The sequence below is a fragment of the Telopea speciosissima genome, chromosome 10 (assembly GCF_018873765.1).
Source record: "Telopea speciosissima isolate NSW1024214 ecotype Mountain lineage chromosome 10, Tspe_v1, whole genome shotgun sequence".
Classification (NCBI taxonomy): Eukaryota; Viridiplantae; Streptophyta; class Magnoliopsida; order Proteales; family Proteaceae; genus Telopea; species Telopea speciosissima.
Window position 1 is genome coordinate 47,958,580 of NC_057925.1, and position 21,723 is coordinate 47,980,302.

General features: G+C 37.7%; 1 protein-coding gene across 1 annotated transcript in view; it reads right to left on the minus strand.

Annotated features, from left to right (window-relative positions):
- Positions 1–10,143: 10,143 nt before the first annotated feature.
- LOC122641963 (putative DUF21 domain-containing protein At3g13070, chloroplastic) overlaps positions 10,144–21,723 on the minus strand; it is a 32,516-nt gene continuing 20,936 nt past the window's right edge. The window contains exons 11-14 of the mRNA XM_043835319.1: positions 20,951–21,016; positions 16,582–16,698; positions 12,434–12,613; positions 10,144–10,549 (exon numbers count right to left, since the gene is read on the minus strand). Of these exons, the coding sequence (XP_043691254.1) occupies positions 10,286–10,549; positions 12,434–12,613; positions 16,582–16,698; positions 20,951–21,016 (627 nt within the window). The 3' untranslated portion in view covers positions 10,144–10,285. The remainder of the gene's footprint in view (positions 10,550–12,433; positions 12,614–16,581; positions 16,699–20,950; positions 21,017–21,723) is intronic.

Sequence of the window (21,723 nt, forward strand, 5' to 3'; positions counted from 1 at the left end):
AATTGTCAATGTTTTTTTCCGATTTGCACAATCCAAAGGGTATCGTTGCACCATGCAAATTTCTGCCACTAACTGGTCAATCATGTCAAGTTTAAGCTAAACTCAATTGACAAAGTGGCAATAAAGCATAAAAATCAAGAATTATGAAATGGTGAATAGCCATAGGGAGACAATTAAAATAGAAAAGAGGATGTCATCACAAGTCTAGACACTATCCAATCCAATTTCGGGTTGGTGAAGAAAGTATTAGAGAAAAAAATTTCTTGCCAATAATTATGCACACACAAATTCTTAGGTGGTTTAGGTCTTATAACAAGTTCAATTCTCAATATTTCATCAAAAAAAGTTCAATTCACTATAAGGTTCTTTTACTCAAATTGGGTGGTAGCTGCTTACTACCCTGGCCCAATTGTGGGCTAAAGTCCTCAAAGCCAAATACTTATCCAAAAAGCATAAGAAAGAATCTTACCTATCTTGCCAAAAATGGTGTATAAGTGGGTGGGAAACAGATACGACATAGATATTTGATTAGATCCATGGATTCCATTTCTAGATTTAAAAGATTATCTATTGTTAGTTGTTCATTTATTTTTTTATTTTTTTAAATGTTAGCTGACAATAACCATGGATAGAAGCTTGGATTGATGGATTAGCTTTTACAATGTGGTCTTTTAATTTTTTTTTCTTAGAGGATATTTTAAAATAAAATTCTAATTAGTTCTATGTAGAAATTAAGCCTTCATTTTTCTTGGGCCTCTCTGGATTGACACCTTTCTTTGTTTTGAATATTTTCCTAGTTGTCGTTTTTGTTTCCTACAACATTTCAACAAAAAAGGAGTGGGAAAAATGAAACTGTTTTTCCTAACCATATAAACGCTTAATAAGAAAAGAGAGAGAGATCGCTACAAAGTCAAGAGTGTGTTTTCCCACTAATGAGAAAATAGGAAATCGAATAGTCTAGTAATTGATGGATTTTAATGAGGAGAGAGAGTGTGGTGTCCAGAGTTATATCGATATGATGTGTGAAGGAATTTGCACATTGACGTCGTGACAATTCATTTCTCATAAGAAAAATGAAAAATAAACAAACAATGCACCAAGAAATAAAAATAAAAGGGCATTTGCCAAATGCCCCCTGAAAATGCCCATTTGTCCAAATGCCTCCCTACAATTTTTCTAATTGCAAACTCCCCCTTACTTTGAAAACTTTGTAACGCTTTGGTCCCTGTCGTTAATTTGGAACGTTAAATGTTTGTTTCAGGATATCTAATAATCAAAATGCCCTCATCTTCTCCAAATGGTTTAGGGTTTGAAACTGAAAATCAAACCCTAAACCATTTGGGGAAGATGAACTCTAAAATCAAACCTCCAAAACTAAAAATCAAACATCCAAAATTGCAATTGCAGTGAAGAAATTTGTGGATTAGGACGTATTGATCAACATGCTCCTTTCAGCTTATTTTCCTCTATGGGCATTTAACAAGGTCAAGATTGGTGAATTACCTTCTTTACTCATGATTAGAAACACGGAGATTAATGTTGCTACTTCGGTTGTGATTATTAATGAGGAGGTAAAAGAAAGAAACCAAAAAGGATCAGGAGCACATGATGATGCTGATGAGGTACTTGTGGAGAGGATTTGTTTGGTGGGTCTATGGTGCATTCAACACACCCTCTCCAATAGGCCATGCATGGATAGAGTTATCCAAATGTTGGAAGGTAATGCTGAAATTGAAATTCCCCTTAAATCCTTTCTACCGGAGACAGAAGATGAATTTCAAGAACCTTAATTGGCCATTAGCATGACCCTTCGGTACTGTTTTTAAACGTTGAAGACTACAAAGCCATGAGCCTTCCGCTTATGTTAGAGTTGCTCTAAGTAGAAGCTTACAATAAATGATGTTTCAGTCTACAAGTACACTTTGTATCAATACTGAACCAAAGAAGCCCCTGAAGGAACAGAGAAGAGTGGAAGTCTGAAAGGACCATGTCGATCAATACGCCCTAATCCACAAATTTCTTCACTGCAACTTCAATTTTGGAGGTTTGATTTTAGGGTTCATCTTCCCTAAATGGTTTAGGGTTTGATTTTCAGTTTCAAACCTTAAGCCATTTAGAGAAGATGAGGGTATTTTGGTCATTTTATTTTTAAATTTTGGTGGGTTTTTATCAGAAGGGCATTTTGGTCATTAGATACCCTAAAACTAACATCTAACGTGCCAAATTAATGACAGGGACCAAAGTGCTGCAAAGTTTTGAAAGTAGGGGGAGTTTACAATTAGAAAAGTTGTAGGGAGGCATTTGGACAAATGGGTATTTTCAGGGGGCATTTGTCAAAAATCCAAAATAAAAAGATAAATTTCTTATCACTTAAGTCATTTATAGCTACAGTCAAATTTTTTATTTTAGTTTGATGAAACTACTTTTGTTGCATTCTTTATCTCAACATTGATGGAATGGAAAATTTTTGTTTACCAGTTTTTTTTTCTTTTAGTTTGTCGTGAGATGACTTGCGAGGTTGACCAAAAACAAAATGATTGTTGTGCACGTGAGTGCTGTAAGATCAAAGGATCATCATGCGGTCATAGTGGACCGGCTCGCACAACATACACTCATAGACAGGCCTGCAATGGCCAGCATCAACCAATGACCATGACAACATTTTTTATTAATGACATGTATACACAACATACAATAAAATTATTTTTTTCAGCACGTTGACCCTCTATGATAGGCTCTGATACCATTGATAGAAAATTACATTTACTACAAACATAGAGAATCATGTGAGCATGCAAACTGTACAGAGATTTGTGTTTAGGCATATCTGAATAGTAAGAGAAGATTGTCTATCTAAATGCTCTCATATTTGTGATGGTTGTTGGTTTGATCTACCTTCTTCTCATTTTCAAGGTTTTAGGGTTTCTTTGTTATACACAAGGTTCTAAAACTCGGGTTTCGACAAGGTTTCGACCATCCAGAAATTGAGTTCGTCTCGGTCGAAATCTAGGATTTTTTTCCGTTGATGGGGAAACTAAGGTTTCGACCCTAAAACAAGGTTTTTTAGGCCTGATTTTTTGCAGGTTGTCTATTTTTCATATTTTAAACATAATCCATGAATTACATTGACAAAAAAATCACTGAAAATAGTACTTATGGTTATTGACTCAAGTTTACTAACGTATGCGCTGATACGATACAGACACTACAATGGTATTATAAATTTATAATTAGTTCACATAATTATAAAGTACTTGAACCTGAATAATACATTGAATCCAAATAAAATGTTAAAATGCCCCTCTTTAATTCCATGCGGAGTTTCTTGGTGGGTCTAATCCACGAGCAGCGTACCACTGAAGATTGCGAAGCCGCTCCTCCGAATGCACAACATACATATCCCATGGCATATTATGGGACCAATTGGTTTGATAGTCCATTACTACCTAATGATAAGCCCCATCATCAACTTGTCCAAGATATCCTAATCTAGAGAAGGGTTCACCGAGAGTGTAAGAAGGTGGAGCCGATACAGATGGCTCGAATGGATATCTGAATATACTGTAGACAAGAGATGACCCAGCACCTGACCTATCCCCATATCCATATATAGCAGTGCTCTCAAAGGATGGTCCACCAGCATATCCACCCCCATACGGTCCATACCCACCATGTGATGCCGATCCGACGCTCTCGAAGCCACTACCATGATATTGTGCTGGACTAGGGGTTTCTGCTATGAAGGATGGCGCACGCCAATACCCAGATCCTCTAGTCTCCCCCAAGCTCATGGCTTCCATAGTTTCAGATAAGCTAGATATATCCATCCAAGAGAGAAGAAGAGAAGATTGCTAGAGAAGAAGCATGGAGGAAGCAAGAGATGGCTCGGATGGACAGGGAGATTAAGCTTATGACTCATCTTCAAGAGATTGCATGTGATAGACTACAATAATTGGTTTGAAAGCAAAAAAGAAGAAAATACATGATCTGCAAAAGTAGTCTATGACTCTGTGTACTATTATCATGCTCTGTCTTCAAAAACCATTGAAAAAGTAAATGACAGCCTTGGTTTCGACGATTTCGCACTGATTTCGACCAAAACTATATGGTTTCGGTCGAAACCAGTACGAAACCGTAGAAACCAGCCGAATTAAAGAATTTTTTAAAGTTTAGGTCCAACTCATCTCGGAACCTGTCGAAACCGAGTTGGCTCGACGGTTTTGATAGGTTTCGATCGAGTTTTGATTCCATGGTTATACATCTAATGGGTCAATGCTGACAGTAAATAGAGTGAGGGTAGAGACCAATCCTGCAAGAAAACAAAAATCTCATTTTCCATTAAAGTATAATAGAATCAGGTCCACACATGTACAAACATTCATACCAATTAAGGTATGTCAAATAAAATTTGATATCCCAATATGTGATCACTTTCCACTATTGAACTTAATTGACTTACCTCATCAACAATCAACATTTCATTGATTTGATTTATAAAATTAAATCAAGGACTATGGTAGCCCACTAGAAAAGGAAATCTTACATAGTTCTCACTAATGAGAAAGTAGGAAATCAAAACAACAGTTGCCTAGCGCAGTTGGTGAGTTATGGTGCGCTTCATGTCCATGCTCACCCGGAGGTTTCATGTTCGAGCCTCATGGTTGTTACCTTCCCCCTATTTCCCCCTAAGTAATAATAATATTATTATATAAGCTCCCTTTCCCCCCAAAAAAAAAAAAGTAGAAAATCAAATCGTTTAGCAAGGGTGTGTTTTAATGAAGAGAGAGTAGGGGGTCCACATGTGAGATTAAGAAGATATGTACAGGAATCTACACACTAGCGTCATAGCAATTCTTTTTCCATATGAAGAATGAAAAATAAATAAATAATGCACCAAAAAAATAAAATAAAAAAGACATAATTTCTTATCAATTTTAATCATTTATAGCTGCATCCAATTTTTTTAAGTTTGAAGAAACTGTTTTTGTTGCATTATTTATTTCAACATTAATGGAATGAATAATTTACGTTTTTATTTTATTTTTATTTTTTTACACTAAAGTCTTGATTTTATTTATTATTTTTCTTTTTGGGAATTACTGTATGTTGTGATATGAAGTTGTATCTTATTGAACAATGTAAAGCAAAAATAAACGACAAGGAAGAACAGTCAATCATACAATTTTTAGTAATGTTTTACCTCCTAGCATCTTTATCTAATATGTATGTTAACCCCACCTAATCGCTACTTACATATATAAGTTTACAATTAAACAATGGGAGAGCGACTTACACATTGCCTTATTATATTGGCACCATATTTACTATAAGGAAAAGTGTTACTTTCGGGTGTTGAAGTGTATGCAGAAGGAGTCCACAACATTAATGATGAGAGAGAAGAAATTATGTGAGAGAACATATAAATATAAGGTGTCGTATAACAACTTTTTCCTTATACATCATATAATCTAATGAAAAGTCTTTAAAATGAAGTAGGCTCACTATTTACAAACAATATGCACCAATGATAACATCTTGCTTCTAATATATGGCAAGTATGTGAAATGTATTTCAAGATGTCCCCTTGAAAAGAGACTGATACCTCCACTACCAATTTGTATATGTAACCAGTGTCTCCTCTTAATAAGAGTATTGCTTAAGTTTTTACATAGGAAATTTTCACAAAGTAAATTTTCAACAACTTGTGAACTGAAGGAATAACTATTAATTCAGTTTTAGTTCTAAAATCTTATGCAGCCCACTGTTAAAATGGATGACTTGAATGGCGAAGCCACACATAAGAGTCAAAAAATGAGTATGTGAGTCGGTTCTCACATGGACTTTAACAGGTGAATCAAGACAAGGTCTTCATCCATTAAGGAGGAGGAGACAAAAATGTCTCCATATCATTTAATGAGAAGAAGACAAAAGTCATGCTCCCTCAATTCTACAAGAGAAATAAAGCCTCAAAGGTCTTGGACCGTGCACCCCAAAGAATAAAAGGAGAATCCACGTTAGGTGAATATAGGATGGAGAATTCGAAAGGTAGGAACGCGTTGTAAAGCTTCACCTCCACACCTATAAATAGGGTAAGGAATTGAACCATATTGATAATTCAAGAACGGTGTATAGAGTACATGGAGAGCTCTAACAACATTTTCACTAGAGAAATAGAAAGAGTAAACTAGATGCATCTAGGCTTTGGGTTAGTGTGAATGAGTGATCTTGTATTCTCTATTTGCTTGGTAGTGAAATTATCTCGCTGTCTTCATCCGTGGACGTAGACTAAAAGTTGAACCACATAAATCCTCTTATCTCTTGTGTATTTGTATCTGCATCATTTGCTCGTGTCATTAAGACCTGCACTTAGTAGGCAATTTTTCATTATTTTCAATTGTTATTTACTACAAACTGGTATCAGAGCCAACTAGTTGTCGATGTCTTATCACGATGGCTACATACATATCAGGTGCTAAGTAGGAGGTAGAGAGATTTGATGGGAGAAACAACTTCAGCCTATGGCGTATCAAAATGAAAGCTTTGTTTGTTATGCAAGGGTTGTAACAAGCTTTATAGGGTGAAGAAAAATTACCTGAAAGTCTGTCAAAAGCATAAAAGGAAAACTTCTTGGCAACGGCTCACAATGCTATACAGTTGAGTCTAATAAATGAGGTGTTGCAATAAATTACAAACTAAGAGACAACTTTCGATTTATGAAAGAAATTGGAGAATTTATACCTACGCAAATCCTTCACGAACTGGTTATACCTGAAGCAATGATTATACATCATGCGGATGAGAAAAGGTACACCAATAAATGAGCATTATGATGAATTTAATAAAATTATTATGGACTTAAAAAATGTTATTATTAAAATTAGTGATGAGGATCAAACCTTGATTGTGTTGTGTTCTCTTTGCCTCCCAAACACGAGCATTTTGTGGATACTCTACTCCATGGAAAAGATACTATTTCTATGGAAGACGTTAAAACCTTCTTGAACTCTTAAGAGTTGAGAAAGAAAGTATCTAAAAATGAAGTAGAAAATCAAATAGAGCGTCTAATTGTAGAATTAGAGACAAAGCAAGAGGATCAAGAAGCAGAGGTCGCCTAAAATCCAAGTTTAAAAAAATTAAGTGTTACCCCTGTCACAAGAAAGGACACTTTAGAAAAGACTATCCAAGGAGAAAAGTTAAAGGAGACAACAAAGGTAAAGAATCATATCTGTGCAGGGTCCGGCCAGATACTATCTTCAGGACAATTCCAATCCAAATTATTCCAATAATTTTTTTTATTTATTTATTTCTTAGTTATTTTTATTAATAATATTCCATGAATCAAGATCCTCCAGAGAGCTCTGAACCAACAGGACAAACTCCAACAAAATACACTCTTCCATCTATTGGATAAAGGCAGTTACTGGACTCCTATCTCCTTCATTCAAAAGGCGATTTGGGGAGAGTGCAAAAGCTCATTGACAACCTCTACTAGTGTTGAATCAGCTGTCGTGGAGGATAATTCTGATAATGCAGAAAATGTCTTCTCCATGGCCACTGACAGCACGAAAAATGAATGGATTCTTGATTTGGCTTATTTCTTTCACATATGTCCCAAGAAATATTGGTTTACCATCTAGCAATCAACTGATGGTGGCACTGTCTTAATAGGAAATGATATGGCCTACAAAATTATACGTATAAAAACAATTCAAATCAAATTGCATGATAGCGTTGTGAGGACTTTGACAGCTGAGCGACATGCTCCATAATTGAAGAACCTTGTATCTTTGGGAACTCTCAACTCTAGAAGCTACAAATATTCATCTGTAGGTGGAGTTTTCAAAGTCTACAAGGGTGCTCTTGTGATAAAGGGACAACTAACTAACAACCTCTATTACTTTTAAGGTAACACTGCATCAGATGCTGCTTCTGTTTCTAAGTTAAGAAACTCAGAAAGTGATACCACTCAGCTATGGCATATGCAGGTTGGGCGTATGAATGAATGAATGGGGCATGGCAATTCTAAGCAAACTAGGTTTGTTGTGCGGTCAGAATATCAGAAAGCTAGACTTTTGTGAGCATTGTGTCTTCGATAAGCAGTGTGGAGTCAAGTTAAACATGGCGGTCCATAATCCTAGGCTATGCATCAGGTGTGAAACGATACAGGTTGTGATGCATCGATCCAAAGTCACTTAGGTTTCTTATCAGCAGAGATGTTAAATTTGGTGCGTCTACAATGTTACACCAGCAAAAAGGGGAGTCTATCGATGCAAGAAAAGACCATGGTATCAGTAAAAATGTGGAGTTAGAAGTTGAAACCTCAAACGATTCATAATCCATCCAGAAGAAGAAGAAGAGGAAGAAATGGTGCAACGTAAAATGGAAGGTGTTTATTTATTTTTATTTTTAAAAGGGGAGGGGACTGTTGTGCATCAATCATTCTCTTTCCATTTGTCCTGAAAATTTTAAAAAACCATCTGGCAAGATCATTTTTGTCAAATGCCCACACAATGAATGACTCAAATTTTCTATTACGATCCCATATCAGTCATATGGGGGTGATCATCCCACATCAATTACAAAAGAATTTAGTGAGAACTGATATGGTCTTGGGTTCCTTCACCTTATAAGTCGATTTATAGAGACGAATTCTCTTGAAGATCGTATCATTGATTCTAGAATGCACATTCAAGACCTAGAACCTATTCCAAAAAATCATACAAAACATAGCATAGAAAGTTTAAATTTCAGCCATTGATCCAGCGTTCAGAATTCACTCAGGCCTATACTTGAGGTGGGACCTGCTCAATGGGAGCGTGACAAATTATGAAATAGTGCATACAGATATATCCATTCTAGCAATCTAGCTGTGCCTATCAAACGGAACCTATATACTTTTCGAGGTACCCCATTAAGGGCACGCCCTAACCTATTCATAGCAACATATCTACAGCTTATAATGAACGAGAACAAATAATAGAGTGAATGTTGAGTTACAGAAAGAAGCACCGCCATTGACAACAACAGGCTCTAGCATCTATAGCTTTCTACGCTCCATGCCGTTACCTTCCAATAACTTAAAGACAAAACAGAGAGCGTTGGGAAGTGAGAGCCCCTTTCAAGCTTTGGGTAGGTCTCTTTTCCTACCCAAAGCTCTCTCTCTCTTTAGTGGGTTTTCTCCCTCCTTTCCTTCCAGTGAGAGAGACAAGTGGGCCTCCTTGGTGGGTTTACTTTCCCTCTAATCCATATGAATTCAAATAAAACATCATCAACCCCAAAAATTATTCCCTCCTTAATTCTCGTCTTGTCTGGATTCTCTTCTCTGCACTTCTATTCCCACAAATGAACAAGAGAGGGAGAAGTTATGAAAAGAATAGTTCCACTAAAAAAGATTAAGAAAAGAAAAGCAACATCTACACAGGCAAAGGCTCTTGAAGACAAGCCGACAAAGGAAGCCTAAACCTTATTCTCCATAGACATCATTCCATATGCTAAACTCCACCTTCCTTTTGGATTTTTTCTCTCAACCTTTTCTTCCTTAGAGAGTGCTGGCCCCACTCCTCGCATCCAACAAACAACGCTCCTTAGATTAGCCATACAACCTTACTTCCTTGGACTTTGCAGCTCAGCTGCCGATTCTACTCTTTTTTCTTTTTTTTTTAATCGCCCAGAATCCATTAGTGTGTTAAAAATGCATATGTTAGAGCTACAAGACAATATCACTCTCCTATATATATACGCAAACAGCCTTTCAAGTCTCTATAAAAATCAATCCCACCACTATCAACCACAACAAGAGTTAGTCCCACCAATGGGTAGGCAGAACGATACTATTGCTACCAGTTCCTCCATTGCTCTCCTGCAAGAGAGGTTCAGGCAGTTGCAGAGGATGAGGGCGATGAGAGAAGAGAAAGAGCTCTTGGGATGGTTAGTTGAGTCTGAACGAATTACTCCAACCATGCATCTCGAGACATCCAGGCTATTCTTCCATCCTGAATTGATACTTCCCCCTGGGCAACCTCACCAAGGTTCCTTATCCAACCGAGCCAATTCACAGGTCAACCATGCCAATGTTCAAGCTGTTGAGGCCCCCCCGCTCATGAACTTTTTGGCCAGAGATAAAGCCAATATGCACAAATTGAATAATTTTGATGATACCGATGTTGATACTTCTCTTCATCTGTAACCAAAACTTACATGCTAGTTTCCCTTATTATTTTCTCCTTTTTGTTTTCTCTTTACCTACTCTTGCTGCTGTATGAAAGGGAGGCTCAGGGAGTATTAACTACTGTTTATTTCTATTATCATACTCGTAATCATAATCATCTTCATGTTCAGCAATTACATCAACACAGAGACCATCCTCTTGTCTCTCCTGGAATGGAATCTCAAGGCACTCACCCTTATTCGAGTCTTCGTCACCCTTCCGTTTCCTTTTCATGATTCTAGGTACCAAGCGAGTTACTTCTTTGGTCTCTGATGTTGTATCATCCTGGTTTACTCGTTCAAATCGGACAGCACTTACCTTCCTTGCATTTCCTGCCAATATCTGCAACACGAGAAAATTAGACAGTTTTTAGTTGACATTTTATGATAGTAGTGGCATAAGTCAGCCTTATGGTGGTCGATTTTACTATGATAATATACAGCAGACCAACCAAATATACAGGTTTTGTTTTTTCCAATAAAAATATAATCATCCAAATGGCCTGACAGGATGCAGGCTAATGAAATCCACCCACCAAAAAAAAAAATGAATGGTCCTGTGATAATATAGTGACTTGGGCAGTTTACCGTATGGACCACTTCTGTTTCAAAAAAAAAATTTCTGCAAGAAGTTAACCAGATGGTGATCATTGTTTTTTTCCATTAAAGGGATGTCCAAAGATTCCTCGGAGGGTTTTAAAAAGACCATAAAGATTATCTTCAATTTGCTTCTCATTCTCCTTTGTTTTTCTGTTCTCTTTTCAAGTCATTTTAAATCAAAATCATGCAGTGCCAGCATATGAGGTGACCTTTTAATGCCAAGGATAAGATGAATTTTTTTAGGCCCCATTTTTTAAAATTTTTTTGATATTTCAGTTACTAACATCAGAAGAGACGTCAAGATGTTTTCAGCATCCAGTCTTCTGTTAGGGCTCCATATAGATTGTCGACCTTTTGATAAATAAAATCACAAGGAAGAGGAAAGAAAAGAGTGCAAAGTGACAAGAAGGGAGACAAAGTGAATATTTGCAATGTAATGATGAAGAAAAGAAAGCCAAAACGAGGTAACCATATACAAAAACCAAATAAAACCCAACAATAGTTAGACTTGAGAAGATTTTAAATTTAAGTCAAATAGTGAAAATTGGAAGACACTAAAATTGCATCCATCACATCAATATAGTTAAAGAAAAAATAAACCAATAACTAACTAAACAAATTCTGATATACAATGAAATATGGTAGGCACTATAAATGGGTAGGGCTAGGAACTCCATGAACCATCCCTCCCCATTTGTGAAAAAAAATATTATAGGAAGATACTTACCCATGGGCTTTTAAAATGTGAAAACAAAAGGTAAAAATTTAAGGCACACCCACGTGTAAAAGAAAGGGGAGGTTTGTCAAGTTCGTAATCACTCTGTTTGAGTGCAAGCATTCCTTAATAGGTGCCATCAAGCTCTCAACAGTTGGATAGGGGGCATCTGAGACGCACTTATGTAAACAGAGATGGGAAAGGATGAAGGTCAGATACAGATCCAATGATTTAACAATTTAACAGCACCCACCACATAACTTATAAATCATTTGCCAATTCCATTATGTTTTTCTTTTTTGGTGAAACCAATCCCATTATGTTGATCACAACTTTTAAGAATAAGGACAGATCTACTGTACGTAGTAAGATGTCATGCATTAGCCCCATGGAGATCCAACTAAGCAGAATCTTTGAATAATTCTGCCTGAATTGGAATCAATCTAAAAGATTGCAATTTTTTTTATTTTTTTGGGGGGGTGGGTCACAAATAATTTGGGGGAAAAAAATTCAGTAGAAAAATTCAGACTGCTAGAAAAGGCTGTGTTTAACAATTCACAAAACATATAACTCAACCCATAAATCTCCTCAGAGGTGATTCTACAGGTTTTCAGATGTGATTCCCTACATCTATTTAGCTATCATTTATATCCCCAGGGATTTAATTCATGGATCGTTCTATTTGCTATCTTGACTCAAAGATTGATTTTCATGCATTTACGCAAGGATTCAAATGACAGCAGAAACCAGTTCACAGATGCAAATCTACCATGATTAAGTAATTGGAGGCCTAGCCCCAGAACTATCAACCATGCCAACTAAATGTAAAGATATGCAAGTGATGCAAAATGAACACTAAGTTGTAGTCAAACTATCAAGCAACTACATCTACAATATCACTATAAGTCATACCTCAAGTTTATAACTCTGATACTTTTCCTTATGATCATGGCGATCAGATTCTGCTTCATTATATTCATCATTCTCCTCCCGGTTTGCCTTTTCAAGTACCACTTTTATAGTCTCACCTGTCCTGGGAATATATCCAAATGCCTCACAGATAAAACCTGATACAGTCTCATACTGGTGGCCCTGGTTGGAGGGGATGCAATGTGTATATCAGAATCCATTAAACCTAGTAGAAGAGCATGTGCGTGTGTGTGGGAGGGGGGGTAGAGAGAGAGAGAGAAACTGTTATGATTTACTATACAACAGCATCCAAAACAAAATACTAAATAAACAATACGCCATGGACTAGTATGCACAACCATTTCTTGAGTTTCACAGGGCAACGTGAAGTCTCTCAACAGACAAAGTAACAGCTTCTGCAGCTCACCATTTTCTGACATAGAAACGGCCCTTATCAACCTATTAGACCAAGACTGCTGTTCTTAACTAAGGAATTGTGAGCTAGAATTCTCTGGTAGTCTGGGTTGAATGGTTGTAGCTGTTACCTGGTCAACTTCCCTGACAATACAAAGAGAAGGAATAAGGGCAGCCCATTCAAATACTCATGTAAGCTGTAGCGAGTAGGCTTAGCTAAGGAATTGCAACTTCTTCCTGCAAATTTTTTCAGGATTAGGACTAACAGCATAGCACTCTAAAGCAGCTACACCTGCCTCCCAATCCTTTCAGGGTTGAAGATTAAGTGCAGGTCAATCAACAGCCAGCTAAACTATAAGAAGTGCTTTCTCGAGAAGATTCCCAGGTTGTCATGTACTAGTATGCACAACCACGTTCGCAATCATGATCTCAGTTCAGATTATAAGTCAGGATGAAATAGACTCTAGGAGGCAAAAGCATGGCAGACAGTGAAGGGATACATGGTATAAAATATACTCAACCAGGATGACTACGAATGATCCACCAGAATTAAGGAACATATCGTGTTCTCTGGCTATTCTCCTGCCAGTATGGATTCTTCGAGTGATTTTGTGAATATTGAGACAGAAACCACTGGAAGAATGAAACACCATAAATTTCTGAAAGCTCACAGTAACATTATTGGTTGCATTCCAAATGTGCCAGTCAAAACTGTGAACCTATTGTTGGGTCCTCCTCCCGAGGAATACTCCAATTAGGAGTTAGGACTCATACACCAAGACAGTGAGAAGTGGGAGTCTTCCACTTTCTCACATTCCTCATACTTTCTTTTACAAAGGGAAGCGATGATTTGTTACATTTATCGACTTTTAAAGTAGACTTACTTGGATATATTTGATGAAACACAAAAGTGATGCTTTTAAATGTTTTCAACTATTCCATCGTTTGGTTCAGACACATTATGATGCCAGGGTAAAAGATTCTTTGAACTGATAATGGGAAGGAGTATGTTGATGGTGTTTTTTCAGTCCTATCTTGCTGGCCATAGGATTATCCATCAGACAAGTTGTGTGGATACTTCTGCACAGAATGGAGTTGCCGAATGGAGTTGTCGAATGCAAGAACAAGCATTTGTTGGAAGTGACCAGATCTCTTATGTTTGAGATGCATGTCCCGGCCCAATATTGGAGTGAAGCAGTCCTTACAGCGGCATACCTAATCAACCAAATGTCATCTCAAGTATTGGAGTCCTGCTGTCCCATTGAGATGCTTACTGGATCTTCCTCCTTTGTTGTTCCCCCAAAGGTTTTTGGTTGTGTATGTTTTGCCCATAATCATCAACTTCAAGGGAAATTTGATCCACGAGGCCTTCGGTGTATGTTTCTTGGGTATTCTACTACACAGAAGGGTTACAAGTGTTACCACCCACCATCCTGGCGTGTGTTTGTCACCATGGATATCGTATTTAGTGAAACGGAAGCCTACTACCCACTGGTTACACCTCTTCAGGGGGAGTCTACAGCTTTACAGGAAGATGTGCCTTTGGTGAGTTCTCTTGATAGTAGCACATTATCCAGAAGGATGAAAGTTCGGTTGAGAAGGGGATGACATACAGTTGGAACCGATTCTTCGGTTTAGGGGAGCCAAAACCTCTCCAAGTGTTTTCTTGATCTCAGTCTAGGCGACAAGGTGATGGTAATGATGATACCACTGCTCCATCTAAGCAAGTTGACACCACCACTACCACTATGCCTGGCAATCGTCTACTCATGATCCAAGATCCAACACTTAGTCAGGTAATCTCCTTCTTCCAAGTGATAGTGTTCCTTCTCAACCCTACTTTAGAGTTACCCATTGCTACTTGCAAGGGACGTAGAACTTGTACTCAGCATCCCATCTCCCATGTTGTGTTATATTTTTTTATCTCCTTCCTATCTTGCTTTTTTGTCTTCTTTGTTGTCTTTGTTCTCTATGTCTATCCCTCAGAACTGGCAAGAAACTTTATCAAATTCTAAATGGAAGGAGGCAATGAATGAAGAAATAAGGGCTCTTGAAAAAATGACATGTGGAATTTAGTAACTCTTCCACCCCATAAGAGACCAGTTGGAAGCAAATGGGTATTTATAGTCAAACGAAAGGCCGATGGCACTGTGGACATACAAAGCTAGGTTGGTGGCCAAGGGATTTACCCACACTTATAGGATCGACTACCAGGAGACCTTTGCCCCAGTTGCAAAAATGAACACCATTAGAGTTATCATCTCTTGTGCAGTAAATCTACGATGAGAGCTACAACAACTGGATGTTAAGAATGCCTTCCTCCATGGTGAGCATGAGGAAGAGGTATATATGGGCAATCCTAGTTTACAACTCAAGGGAAGGTCTGCAAGCTGAAACGTACGTTATATGGGCTAAAGCAATCTGCCAGGGCATGGTTTGGTCGGTTTCATAGAGCATTGGTGTCTGTGGGATACAAATAGAGCAATGCCCATCACTCTATCTATCAGGCGTGTAGGTGACCACATCACTATTCTTATTGTATATGTCAATGACATTGTGGTCATAGGGAGTGATCGAGCTTAAATAGCTAGACTGAAAGCATACCTGGGCAAGGAATTTGAGATCAAGGATCTGGGCAAGCTAAGATATTTTCTGGGCATTGAAGTGGCTCGATCTACCAAGCAGTATTTCTCTCTCAACGAAAAATACACTCTGGACCTTCTTTCAAAAACCAGGATGTTGGGGTGCAAGCTTGTTGACACTCTTAAGGCCAATGCTCATCTCAAGAACAAGGATGGTGAACCAGTTGATAGGGGCAGAATGGCAGATATCAGAGGTTGGTTGGTCATCTCATTTATCTCTCCCATACTCGCCCAAACATTGCATATGCAGTCAGTTTGGTTAATTAGTATATGTACGATCCCTATTCCTCTCATATGGAGGTTGTATATCGTATTTTATGATACTTGAAATCAGCTCCAGGGAAGGGTATCCTATTTTCGCCTCATAGTCACAAATGTGTGTGGAGGCATTCACTGATGCTGACTGGGCTGGATCACTAGATGATCGGCGCTCCACATCAGGATACTGTACGTTTGTTGGTGGCAACCTTGTTACTTGGCAGAGCAAGAAACAGGCAGCGGTTGCAAGATCACGTGCTGAAGTTGAATTCAGGGCCATGGCACATGGGATTTGTGAGTTACTTTGGCTTCGGGGTCTTCTCCAAGATTTGGGTGTTTGTGTTCCAATGCCAATGATGTTATATTGTGATAGTAAATCTGCCATCAGCATTGCCCGTAATCCAGTTAAACATGATCGGACAAAACATGTAGAGATTGACAAGCAGTTCATCAAGGAGAAATTGGAGCAAGGACTTATTTGTATACCTTTAGTGAAGACCGATAATCAATTAGCAGATGTTTTCACTAAAGGTCTTAGGAGTAGGGTTTTTCATCCTATTTTATGCAAGTTGGGCATGTATGATATTCATGCACCAACTTGAGGGGGAGTGTTGTAATATGGGTATATGGGTATTTATGTCATTAGGGTTTCTATTTTGTTGCCCTAGGGGCTTTATTGTACTTGTACCTTCTATCACTTTATTATGAATAAAGATGGCTAGTGTCTAAGAGACACAAGTCAGTTTCTTCCAACTCTCAACACAAAGAACAAGAAAAAGGAAAACTGAAAATAAATAATGAGAAAGTAGAAAATTATCTAACAATACTATAACAAACCTCCTGCATTTTAACATCTAAATCCTCTGAGAGTTGATCTATTGATGTGTTTGCATCAACATCAAAAATCCCTTCCGCTCGCATAACAACATAACCAGTTTTTTTCTGGATCTCCTCCTGTCATAAACCACAGCTATATGAGAATTGATAAAAACAAAAACAACTGCAGAGTCAAAACTCGAGTTAATATTATTTTGAAGGATATACTCCACATTTGCAGTACAAGGAAGTAGCTATATTTTCTACGATGTATTAACTATGCCTGAAGGTGTAAAAGTTGATGCCTTCTAAGCTATCAAAAGAAAAATCACACCAGGCACCACATATCAATAGACTAGCTCAATGTACTGTTTTTCCTTCATGTACCACAGTTTAACAGTTCGTTATGTATTAAGTTTGCACTGTTAGTCCTATGGTCTCGTTTTGTATCCTGAGGTTTTAAAATGGTCTGAAATTACAAAAGAATCCAAGTAAAAACATGTTGATGTATACATTGACGCTGCCCTTCCCTAACAGTTCGAGCTTTTAGGTGAAATGGGTATCAGAGCAGGGAGATCAAGTAATATAAAGATCATATATTCACCCAAAAAAAATTTGTATTCACCCAAAAAAAAAAAAATAAAGATCATATTCTAAAAAGATTATTCCCATCATCCTCCTGTGAATCCTAACCTGAATCCAACCAAACCCTGACTGATCAGGGACAATTTCTCCAAAAACATTTCTGTCGAACCTTCTAAAAGGCCTATTTCTCAGCAACCCTAGCATATTCCTCTCGTACTTTCTTCATCAAACTACATTAAACTCACCTAAATCTGCACTTATTAAAATAATTCCCATCATCTTCCTGCAAATCCTAACCTAAATCCAACCAAACCCTGACTGATCAGGGACAATTTCATTAACCTTCTACAAGGCCTTTTCTCAGCAATCCTAGCATATTTCTCCTCTATTCTTTAATCCCTAAAACCCTAGCCCCAATATGACCCGTAAAAATTTATTTCTTGCAAGTCGAATACTGTTTAGACTCTTAATTCTTACAGACAGCATCTATTCACTCTCCAAATTCTCATGAACAGCAGCTATTCCTCTCCTAATTCCCTTGGCAAATTGCTTTGCTAATGCTATACTTGTACTTCTTCCATTCTTTGGGGCATGAATCCCAGTCCTACATCATTCCTTCATCTTTTGTTTATTTTCTTCTTCTTCTCCTTTCCCAGAGCATATCCACTGCAGTTTCTTTAAATTTCATTAGAAATAACGAAATTTCTGAAGTATCACTTCCCCACCCCTGGGTCCCTGATGCAGATCTATTGTCGGATCTGTAAGATGGGCTCACTTAAGGATTCGAGGAAGAAAATTCTAATATGAAGGCTAGATTAGGATCAGAGATCTAATCTCAGATCTAATAGTCAGATTTAAAAGAATAACTACCAGATTTATAAATTAATTTTCAGAATAAAAAAACCAGAAATAAAATATCCCAAAATAAAGAAAGTAATGAAGTGGAAAGGTGAAGAGAGGCAAGATCCATAAATGGATAAAGGATAGAGAAGATTGGAGGAAAAAGAGTGGTCGACGGGTGTCAAAGAGAGTGAAGATTCTATCAAAAAATAGGATCTAGGAGAAATCGATGGGAGAAAAATGGGGAGAATCAGTCCTAAATTTAGGATCTGAAGTTCGTGTCGTTGTGGTAGGGAGAGAATAAAAGGAAAACCAAAATCAGATTTTTAAAAAAAGGGGTAAATTTCATGGACACCCCCTCTAAGTATGCAAAATGTCAGAGACATGCCAAACTTGGGCAAAATATCAATCTTCCGCCTGATGTTAAGCTCAGTTAGCACCCAAAGTTAAAATGTCCATTTTACCCCCACTCTGTTCTTCTTCACCATCATCGATCCAGTGAAGGGTCAGAGCCTTCTGCAGTTCTGTAACTCCGAAGCTCCCACGGTGGAATTTGTAACCCCAGCGCCCAAACCAGGGGTGCCAATAAGCGACGCCTTAAAGAAATCGGAGATCCATGGATCTCTTCTTCGACAAATCTACCACTGTAATTTTTCTGCTTATTCTTCTTCTTCTTCTCTGCTTTTGCTTCTTCTCCTCTGCTTCTTCAAAACCCAGCCAAATCCCTCTTTTCACTTAGCCGAGACCCTTTTTCCATTGCTCGATTGACACAAATCATTGTTCTAGCTGATAATTAACCCAAAAAAACAAAACAAAAACAAAAGAGGCACATAGAGATCTATTTCCAACACAAATGAACTACTGCACCAACAAATAGAAATTATAGTCCTCAACATGGTTGAAAACGGGGTTATTTTATTTTTTTGTTTAGACTAAATATTCAGTTCTTATACCCATAAAACAATTTTACACCCACTCCAAACAAGAAGACCATGAACAGAAACAAAAAACTGCAAAAATGGATGATTCAATTGTCGGACACTAGTTCTGCATTACAACAGAGAATATAAGTGTTTTTCCTGTTGTTTAGAATTGTAGAAACCCACCATTCGATTTGATTCTACAGGATGTTCAACTATTTGTCTTTGACCTTCCAATAATAAAGGCAAATAGCTTTGTCCTCTTATCTCACAGGTCTTTTTACTTCAAGCAATAGAAATTCCTTCTCTTGATTCTCACACTGGAGGCCCGGACCTCAAACAGAGGACATCGAATTTCCAATACAAAACCTATTTGAACAAATCATGAAAGGCTGAGGCGACTTAAAAGCTTAACAACTACCAGATGTTGTAAACCAAATGGAATAATTAGAAGCTCCTTATACCTTTATTTCTCTTCCCAGAAACAAAGAAAAGGAACGAAAGCGTTTACGAAATATCCATGTGGACATTGCATTCCCTTGAGAAAAAATCGTTGTTCTCTATTTGAACTTTCAAAGCACCGTAAGAGAAATCAGGACTCTTAGGGTTTCTTGTCTGAGGATTAACCATCGAATCCAACGTGAGGGGCGGCATAAAGCAGAGGAAACAACCACCCTCACCTGATGGGCTTGCGGAAGAAGAATGCTTCTTTCTATATAGCTTCCTCCTGACATTCCTGAAGGGAGAGACGACCAACGGAGAAGCTTCTTCAGAACTAGTTCAGATGTTCAAGGCTGTGTTGCTGGCCATTACCAGTAACTTCGTCGGAGAAGATGAAGGCGCCGCTGAGATCCAACTAGGGTTCAGAGAGTTCGATCGCGAAAGAGAAAGAGAGTTCGACCAATTTTAACTTTGGGTTCACCCTGTGGTAAGGGTAACTTCGTCATTATAAAAGAATTAACAGAGACTTAACTGCAGAGACCTAATGGAGTGGACTAAGTTGAAATAAAATCATAAAGTAAGGGGTGTCTGTGATATTTTGCCCAAGTTTGGCATGTCTGTGACATTTTGCATACTTAGAGGAGGTGTCCGTGAAATTTATCCACAAAAAAAAATCAATAACAGCACAAAAGGAAAGAGAACTTGGGAGAGAAGGAAAGAGAATAACGAGTACGAAAGAGAGAAGATATAGCAAGTAGGAAGAAGAAGATGAGAGACTATTACCGTGAGGGAGGAGAGAGAAAGCCACACAAGGCAATAACAAACTAATCCATTCCAATCAAATCCAAATTGGGGGGTGGGGTGTTGATTACATTCCTTATTTATAGAAACTGAAATAAAATATTCTAGATTGACTCAACTACTAAGACTTTCCTAACTAGACAACTAACTCTAACTTTCCTAAACTATTTCAAAGGCTAATAACTTAGGATAATATAATGTGACCCACTAATAAAATAAGAATTTTCGTACACCCCTTAAAACTCCACTTTTGGAATTATATTTCAGCTCATTACAACAATAAGAACCAAAAACTAAAGCCAAAATCAAACCTAAATTTAAAGTTTAAACCAGGCCAGCATTAGTTCCCCCTTCTCCCCCCTTCTTCAAGTCTGAACTCAGTTTTACAGAATACTTGGATTTGTGCACAGAATGTCTTGTTTATAGCCAACTCAATTGCTGACCACTTATAGACTACCTGCCACCTGGACTTGCATATTTGCCTAATAAATTTTATCAGTCCAGCAAATTAAAATTTTTCTATCATTACATTCTACCATGATTAATTTCTAATGGTTTCACTCTTTTACAACCTACGTTTTAGGTTTATCTCATGTCATGATCAAGATGATAGAGAGTGTTAGTTTGCTTCTTGAAAATTATAGTATGTATAGTTATCAAGGAGTTTTGATGGGAAAGTACAAACACTCACACACATACCTCAAGGGTTTGGTAAGGATCCCACCAAGAGGACAATTTAGCAAAGGTAAACTGAATCATTCAGCTGCTGCACAAAAGCAGATAAAGGTTACTTCAGGATTTACCTTCGAATCATTCTCATCAAAGATTTCACCAACAATTTCTTCAACAACATCTTCCAGAGTTACTACCTGCTCCAACCACAAAAGCAAAGACAAATGTGTGAGTCTCAGGCTCTCGGCTGATGAAATGTGACACCCCCTGCAAATAAGTTTGCAATAATATACATAGAGATGCAAAAAGTATTCTCAAATGAACAGTATGAAATTCATACATCCATGAAATCAACAATCAATTAGATCATATTTTGAACAAATAAAAGTCTTCACTTCGCGAAATCTGTGAATTCAGTAGGAACCAAATGTGAACCTAAGCATAGGATGACTTTGAAAATAACTAGTATAATACATACAGCAAGTCGGACATGTCTATCTAAGTTGCAAGCATGTTCAACGAGTGATATACCCCATTGAGGAAAAAATGAAAAATAGAAAGGAAAAGAAAGTGTCACATTTAGAGGATCAAACACATCACACCATGTCTATCTCTCTCACTGTGGTGCTTCAAGTAGAATGGAGGTCCAGGTACCATCACAGGTCAGCCATCATACCCTGGCCGCAGTTTAGTGGGGATTCAGAAAGAGACTAGATGAATATGAAATTTGTCTCAAAGTGGTTACTTTAGGTATTGGGTCCCTTACTTCTGATGTGTACTGCAATCTGGTCTTCTTGCTGACAAGTGATGAAAAGCTATTAGCCCCTACATTGTTGCCCTCAAAGACAGATGTATATCCAGAGTGGTGAGTTTATAACCATGACCATACCCAACAACTGGGTAA